This window comes from Austrofundulus limnaeus, unplaced genomic scaffold (assembly GCF_001266775.1).
Source record: "Austrofundulus limnaeus strain Quisiro unplaced genomic scaffold, Austrofundulus_limnaeus-1.0 Scaffold223, whole genome shotgun sequence".
NCBI lineage: Eukaryota > Metazoa > Chordata > Actinopteri > Cyprinodontiformes > Rivulidae > Austrofundulus > Austrofundulus limnaeus.
Genome location: NW_013952625.1, coordinates 443406 through 452235, shown reverse-complemented (window position 1 = coordinate 452235; position 8830 = coordinate 443406). Strand labels below are relative to the sequence as shown.

The 8830-nt window shown below is 39.3% G+C and overlaps 1 protein-coding gene across 4 annotated transcripts in view; it reads right to left on the bottom strand.

The window, feature by feature from the left end:
- Positions 1-3747: 3747 nt before the first annotated feature.
- trmt44 (tRNA methyltransferase 44 homolog) overlaps positions 3748-8830 on the bottom strand; it is a 15785-nt gene continuing 10702 nt past the window's right edge. Inside the window, exons 10-11 of one of the 4 annotated variants that reach the window (XM_014019526.1) lie at positions 4518-4637; positions 3748-4102 (exon numbers count right to left, since the gene is read on the bottom strand). In XM_014019526.1, the coding sequence (XP_013874980.1) occupies positions 3879-4102; positions 4518-4637 (344 nt within the window). In that variant the 3' untranslated portion in view covers positions 3748-3878. The remainder of the gene's footprint in view (positions 4103-4517; positions 4638-8830) is intronic. The other 3 variants (XM_014019527.1, XR_001311102.1, XR_001311103.1) reach the window with 3 other exon arrangements.

Sequence of the window (8830 nt, the reverse complement as noted above, 5' to 3'; positions counted from 1 at the left end):
TATATATATAGCATCAGCTCTCAAAATAATATTAGCTCAGGAGGTAACGTCATATATGTGTGTATTACTAATATACAGTATGTATATATTGAGTTAGCTCCAGAGCTATTACGAAGCATCACATTTAATCATTTCAACCCATATATTGTGCAAAGCATAGAAACTAATACAAGACATAACTTTATTATCATCATCATCATCACCATCCATCATGGTCTCCAGAATGCGTTTCATCAGTAACGAGATGGGGATGTGCTTCAGTGAAAAATGTTATAAATAAAGACGATTTTTTTTAAAGTGAATAGATGTTTTCTTGTGTCAAAAACATCTTTTAGTAGAACAGAGAAATAACAGCCAACAGTTTGAGAGCCATTTAATGAACACAAGTCATGCTCCAAGATGGAGGAGCTCTTACACATGGATAAAAATCCTCTCAAAATGTCAGAAATTGTAGGTGACACCGCAGTTACTGCTGTTGCTGTTTTTGAATATTATAGTTGGATGGTGACAATCCCTAAGCCCCTAATTTCATTTCTGGTGTTGACAGAAGTCTCCCTCATCTCCACACAGAAATCAAAGCTAACTGCAACACCTGTGGTACAGAGGCATCGATGTGAGTCCACGGTGTGCTAAACAGATTCTTCTGACCTCCGTTGTTTCAAACCAGACACCTGGTGGCCTCCATATGTGTCAGATACGAATTGGTTTGCATTTAAATCAGCTCCATTTCARCAACATAAAGCTTTGCTTCTGATCTGTGTTTTTATTTATTCGGCCCTGCAGAAGCTGAAAGGACTCTTCACCTCACCACTTACATGCATGACTCAGCCTTTGTTTACACTGAGTCACATGTTACTCAAGAACATAATTTGTGCTCTTACTAGAAAGTGCAAATTTGTAGGGGTTTTTTTTTTTTCTTTTTGCTACATGGATCATTTTTGTAAAATTCAGTACGAGGAGGACTGTAACTCCACAATTTTAAAGTGTTTGACACTTTTCCAACTGAAAACCTAGAAAAAGCTGGACCTGTGAGTGTGGTGGATTGATTTATTCTGTACTAAGTCAGTCAGTCAGAACAAAGTCAATAGAATTTCACCTGTTTTTATTAAAATGTGATGTTGTTCAGGTGACAGTGAAGCTAAAACTGCAGAGGAAAAATATTACTAAATGATTTTATATTTTCATCTTTCTGGTCAAATCTTTCTGGTCATGAAGCATTTCATTCTGTAACTGATTCTAYGTAAGAATTAAAAAATCTTCAATGTATTAAAGATTAAGAAAAATAAAATTTATATGGTAAAATCTGTTAAATGTTATATTCATTTTAACAGGGTTTATACAATCACTTTCAGTTCAACATGTGGACAATCCATCCATCGGTTCTCTGTTCAGGATCTCTACTCCACAACTTCTTCTTTACTAAAGCACCCCCACAGCAGAGAGGATCCTGAACTCCTTACAACAGGGCTATCAAACTCATTTTCACAGCGGGCCACATTATGGTGGCTCTCAAAGGGCCAGTTTGTAATTAACTTCAACGTTTCATGTTTTACTTTGACTAAAAACAAAACATCACGTTCCTTGTTTCATTATGCTGAGTACTTCTAACAAACAACTGAGCTCTACGTGGTATTTCCTGCAAGGAAACGGTGTTTTAACACATTTGATCCCACTTCTGGCAGGGAATTCCCACTGGAATCCAGTTTATATTTATGACTTGTAAGTGGGAAATTCCCACTTCCCAATACAACCAGGCTGCAGTAATGGTGTTTTCCAGCAGCACTGGGAAATGGAATTTTTCTTCCTCCCATGGCAGCTACGCACAGCTTTAGAAAGGTATCTCCATAACTTTTACTGTTAATTATTGTTCTTAATGTATTTTTGCATGTTTAGTCACACGCAAAAGTAGTAGTGCTTTTTCGGTGCGTACTGTATGTGTTAAAATCAATGTTTATTTGCACGCAGTAAAGCTCTCGTTTTGTCATCATTTATATTGTAGCAGTGTTGTAGCTAGGTTAGCAGAAGCAATACAATCACCTGTCGGCTAACTGGAATGCAGTTTCAAATGGTTTGTTGGGAAATGCCGTCATTCCTAGTTCCGGAATATGATGTAAATAGAACGCAGAATTAAAGTAGTAGTTAAAATGCAAAGAATTGGAGATTTTACACAACAAATGTTGATGGCTACTTTCCTATCCTATCCTTTCCTAGGAATCCTRGATGCCATCATATTATGTGTAACATAATCAACATGCATTATGGGAGATGTAGTTTATGGCCAAGGCTGGCTTTGTTATTTTTGAGACATTAATTTTATTTTACTTATCGTTATTTAAATCGGCAAGTCCCGCTGAGATTTCAGACCTCTTTTTCAAGGGAGGCCTGGGCCTGAAGGCAACCTATTGTACATGTTTTTATGTTTTTAATGCATCTCTGAAGCTCTTGCAGGCCACATAAAATGTTGTGGTGGGCCACATTTGGCTCGCAAGCCTTCAGTTTGACAATATAAAACAGACATTAAGACACAACAAAAACAATAAAACAAAAAAAGTTATTCACAGAACAAGAAATCACTATAAATTTTAAAAGCCCAGGTCAGGAGTGGAGCGTAAATCCTGAGGAAGCCAGATCCAAAATCTGCAATGTTTGGACCTTAGAACATAACGTAAAAATGTATYAGTTGGCCTTAAAGTTCTCTCCTCCTCATGGAAAACTATTAAATCAGCTAAAAAAGAAGGGGTAAGACCATTAAGAGCTTTAAAAGCAAACAATAAAAGTTTTAAAGTGTATTCTGTAACAAACTGGAAGCCAGAGGAGAGCGAATAAAACTGGGGTGCTGATGTTTAGGAGAGTTAGTTTAAGGACATTAACCCTTCAAAACATCTTAAAGTAGCTGTATTCCAAACGTCCCTGTTAAAATGACTAAAGCATGAAGAGAGAAAAAGAGGAAAACTTGTCGGTTTGGGCAAAGAGCTGCCGTCGCTACTTCCTGACCCAGATCTGAGGCCAGATTTTTCTCCCTTAATGGGCTCTCCTTCTTTCTTGATTTTAATATACAATATATACTGTATATCTATGTGTGTGTATGTGCGTGCGTGCGTGCATTCACGTGTGTTTTAGCCACTGCCTTGTTTAATTCCTGAGCACGGACAAACAAATAAAACAGACACTCCTGCAGGTCTTCTTCCAATTACAGAACAAAAATAAACCTTAAAGCAGCCGATGTGGAAGAAACAYGGCACTGCATCACATTAATCAATAATAATTAAAGGGAAATAATTTAATGTAATTCATATGTTTTGACACAGAAATATTCGTCCATCTGGAAACCGTTTAAACCAGACAAACTAATTTAGTTTCCTCRGGGTTGTGACGGTCATAAACAACAGACATGTGAGAGGGGAGGAAAAACCTACAATATATTTTCAAACTAGTCCAAGGAAAACCAGTCCTGAAATATTTTATCACATTAAGAAGTGGCTTTTCCCTCCRCCCTGCTGCAGACCTCGGGAAAGCTCCGACCGTCTTTTGACATTTGAGCCAAGCTGCGACTGAAAGAAGCAGCAGCAAGCGCCCGTGGAGAGGACGACACGCAGCTCGACCCTTCGTGTCCCGCCAACAAATAATTCATAGCTCTAACATTTACTCCGTTCAAACACTGCGCGAGCCTTTATCCCACGCCCCGTCTGTGAACCTCAGAGAGCACGTCTGAGCTGAGAGAAAKAACTCACAAACAAGAACACTCAATTTTAGACTTGTTAATTAAATATGAAGCTTTTATTGTAAAATGTTTTCACTTCAACAAAAGCTACACTGAAATAAAAAAAGATGTATAACCAACTTAAAAACATGAAGTTAAATTATCAAGAGGTGCAATCTCAAAACATCTTCTTCTTTGGTGGTCTGGTGGAGGGTCGGAGCTCATCTGGTCCATGAGCGAAGGCACAGTTTTGGGTGTTTAGTGGGCAGCCCTGAGGGTGGTGGGTGTAAAACCAACACAGACGAGTTTTCATGGCACCGGGGGCGATGGGTTTCCTCTGGACTGCAGCCCCGGAGGACTTCTTGTCCCGCCAATCTCTTATGTAGACCCTCCCTCCTTCCACTAAAATGAAAAAAGACAGGAACATATCTGATCTTTTAATGTAGGATCTTCCCAAACAAGTCTGTTCTCTGTCCAGAAGACAACATYAGAGTGGAGTGATGTATTGTTGGGGCTCAGAACACCTCAGCTGAGTTGTTGCATAATAAAACCAGCAACTCTATCAGAAAGTACCTTTTCATTTGGTCAGGGGTCTGCACACGTTCACTAGCAATGGCAGAAAGTTAGAGAATAGATTTATTGAGTATATTTGATAAATCCATCACCTGAAACAATGTAACATAGGTAAGGAAGGCTACRCTCACAGGGCAGGTCTTAAATCCCCAATCCCATTTTTCAATTTATTCATTTTTTCTCCTCAAAAGTCCTAGTATCTTTTTGGTTCTAACTCATGTGGCCGACCTGTAATGATGCAAACTACCTCGAAAGACTTGGTGGTTGTTCTTGAGAAGCGTCTGAAGGCCTCCGCACTCTTTCTTCAGGAGCTGCAGGGTCTCCTGCTCCAACARCTCGGCGACGTCGCCCACAGAGAGGCTGCCTGATGAGGGAAAGACAAAAGGTGAAAATCTATCTGAAAGCAAAGAGCAGGAGGGCGTCTTATCGAAGTCACATTCGCCGATATGTTAACGTGGGACTTTTTAGGCTGCACTGGACGGGGGYCGGCTGGTTGGGAGTTGAAGCTGTTAAAGCATCCTCAGTGTGAAAGTGATCAATGCTCTGTTTGGACCGTTTTTACATGCAGGAAGAAAAAATAAAACCGGGTCGATGCCTGTTTATCAGGGCTGAACTCTGCTGCCGCCTCTCCACACGGTCATTCCAGAGGGTGACTCATTTATACGTTTTTTTCTTTTCTTTCCACTGGGGTTCCAAATTTTAAACAACACTGCCTGCGAGCAGAAAGGGCRACAGAAGCTTCAGCGAACGAGTTGAGCAGATAAGCTCTTTCACTTTTGGACTCTATAATTTTTTCCGGGGCATTGCCCTTTTCCCTCACCACGAGAGAATCCAATCAGAAGCGACCTTTGCTTTACACAAATAAAAATTCCTTCTTCTGTTTTCTCTGGCATACTTAAGACACTTGATTCCATTGCTACTTGTACTTTGTCATAACTACATTTGACCTCAATCTGCAGGAAAAGTTATCACAGTATTCTTCACTAAATTACCGCTGGGTGCTTCAGATATTCTGTTGAGATTACAGAATATTAGAAAATCCCATCTATGCCTTTTATTAAACTCATTCCACAGTTCCTCAGTTTTAAAGGTTTCTTTTGAAGGATTCTGGTTGCTGAAAGTCATCTCTCTGCCACTGAAAATCACCCTAATCAAGAAAACATATTGTCCACATGAATATATCTCAGATTCRGTTCGTCAAACCGCTGAGTTAATCCTTAAAATATGCAACACACTCCCACATTCACAGACACGAGCGCAGCCAAAACACAGAGTGTGAAACCAGGCAGACTGTCGTCCTGCAGCTCAGACGCCAGGGAGCTCCAGCTTTAATATAATATCAATAGACCATTTAGAGCTGCCCTTTACTGCTATCCACGGTAATGGGAATTAATGGGAGAGGGACAGTATTGATGCAGCAGATTCTGTCCGAACTAAGACCAGGTGCAGACGAGTATTAATGGTTCGGCTCCAAGTCCAGTTGGACTTGCTTAAGGTTTTAGAGCCACTGGAGTAAAAAGAGGGGCAACTACTGCTCGYGTGGTGTGGGAGATTGTTGTAGCTCTTTGAACGGATTCGAAATGAGCATGAGTGCAAAATGAAATGAGGTGAGAACTTTCATGYGCAAAAATCTCAACTATAAAAGATGATCACTCTTAGTTTTTCAACAAAACTTTGAGTTAATTTCAGACGACTTGTGTGTTTTCACATTTTCAATGCTTTAAGGTTCAGAGTAGAAAAGGAATGGATGGATGGATGGATGGATGGATGGATGGATGGATGGATGGATGGATGGATACCTTTGTCATTATACAATAAAATTGAGTGGCAATCCCCCGGTGTTACACATCTAACAGTTTTTATTAATTTGAAGAATATTGCACATAAGATAAAGTAGTATTACACATTTAAAATAACAGTATAAAAAGCACAATAAAACCATACACAGAGTAGGATAAAAAAGTACTTTGTGCCTGTTATGGCAGCGTGTATAGTTGCAGCAGCTCAATGCTCTCCGATTGTGGTCAACCTTATCCTGAACTCTTCAAAAACCAACAAACTAATAATAGATCTAACAAAGTTGAGTCAGGTCCTTTTACTAACTGGATTGTTGAGATACATCAGGACAACTAATAACAGACTTCAGAAAAAAAGGTGCAGACCCCACACCACTAATCATACATAAGTGAATAGGTAAAACCTGTAAAACACTGGAGGAAACCCTGGCTATGTTATAATTTTCTCATTACAAAGTGGTGCCATTGCTTCTCCTACAGCATGTCAGAGGCTTTGAGATATAAATGACTTTACTATGAAAATTTTAAATTATTTCTAATTATAATAATATAGCTTCATAAAAGTCAAGAGAATGAGGAAAAAATGTGTCACAACTTTGCTATTCAATAAACTGATGGTTTCAATAAACTGCTTTCAATAAACTGATGCACCCAATAAAGACGAAATTTGTAAGTCTGTCCTAATTAGTAATTTTACAATTTTATACTAATCAATTTTGATATTTTTTCCTAAAAAGGTAAGCAATAAAAACCTACATTGCATAACGATATGCAGAATCAGACATTCTGTATSTACTCCTATTCCTTCATGTTTTAAGATATTTTTGAGCTGAACACTGTGATTAGATACCAGCCAGTATGATTAATTCTGCATCATCTTTTGGGTTTGAGACCACTTTCAGGTGCTTCAGAACAAACTCACAATTGTGAAACAATTGGCAAATTATGGTTTGATGTTGGATTGGCATCAAGTCAAAGTCTCTCTTCCTGATTGCAATCAGAGGCGTTGAGCAGAAGAGGAAGGTTGATTACCACACCTAGTCTCCGTCTGAGCCAATCCAGTCTCGTTTCTCCTGCTTAATTCACAAAGTCAATCAGGTAGCACTTTCCTCAGGAAAACTGATGAGTGCCACAAAACTATAATGTCATCTGATTGTTCTAAAAATTTGTATTTATTCATGTTTTTCATTTTCCCATTTCTAGTTAACTAGAACGTGTCAAAGCTCTTCCGGTCTTCTGAAGTTGACTGGAGCCTTTGTGATTGCAACATTATTGATTAACACTTGTGACAGTTTTCTCAAAGTTTATAAATATTTTGCCTTCTTCTTTATGTTTTCTGGAGGACAAAGTAACTACTATGGTGAGAAGGTCTTACCTAAAAATGTTTGTTTCCCATTACTCATCTCATTTATGTTCTTTCAGGAAAGTGTACTTTGTTTTTGCTTTGACCAAACACAATGTCACTGGAAGTCACAGATTCTGTTTGTAAACCACAGGGGCCAGAGGGAGTCCTGTTTGGTGGCTTCAGGATTCCATCTGTTTGCAGATGATGTGGTCCTGTTGGCGTCATCGTGCCGTGATCTTCAGCTCTCACTGGAGCGGTTCACAGCTGAGTGTGAAGCGGCTGGGATGAGGATCAGCACCTCCAAATCTGAGTCCATGGTCCTCAGTCAGAAAAGGTTGGATTGCTCTCTTCGCGTTGGAGCTGAGGTTCTGCTTCAAGTGGAGGAGTTCAAGTATTTTTACTGCCATAGTTTTAGTTTTTTGTTTTATTTTGTATTAGGCACATTTTTTGTTATTGTGACTTTTATTTTGAAAAGCAAAAGTAGGAAGTGCAATCCAGAATGTTCGCTGGGGCACTAAAGGAAAGAAGCACATGCTATGAAGGCAAGATATTAATTAGTTGTTTAAAGTAATTCAAGTTTAAGAATTCTTTTTCTTGCTCATTTCTACCTCAAAAGAACGGTCAGCCAGCGAGGTATGTTTATATGTCTTGTATCATTTGTTTATGTCATTGTCTTCGTGACACCGTCTCATTCTATATTTATGTTGTATTTTTAGTTGGTGTTGTGTCAGAGACACAAAAGTTATAAGAAGAGTTAATTAAAGCTGACTAAACACCAGCAGTAACGGGCTCTTTATTGACTCCAAGAAGAGGTGGAAGTGATAAGTATCTTGGGGTCTTTTTAATGAGTGAAAGAAGAATGGGGCGTGAAATTGACAGATGAATCAGTGCAGCTTCTGCAGTTTGTGGGACTCTGTGCTGGTCCACTGTGGTGAAAAGAGAGCTGAGCTGTTAACCAGTTGGTCTACATTACCCTAACCTAATATGGTCACAAAGTTTGGGTAGTGACCAAAAGAACGAGAATGTAGATACAGGCTGTCAAAATTAGTTTTCTCCATAGGGTTGCTGGACTCTCCCTTAGTGATAGAATGAAAGTTGAGCTGCTGCTCCTCCACATCCAAACAAACCAGTTGAGGTGGTTCAGGCATCTAGTAAGGATGCCTCCTGTRTGCCTCCCTAGGGAGTTGCTTCAGGCATGTCCGACAGGGAGAAGATGACACCAGGCACAATAGAGAGACTATGTTTCTCATCTGGCATTGGAATGAATTGGAATCCTCCTAGAAGAGCTGCAAGATGGATGGATGGATGGATGGATGGATGGATGGATGGATGGATGGATGGATGGATGGATGGATGGATTTATATATATGGATATGTATATATGGATTTATATGGTGTTGTAGAGATGTATTCAAT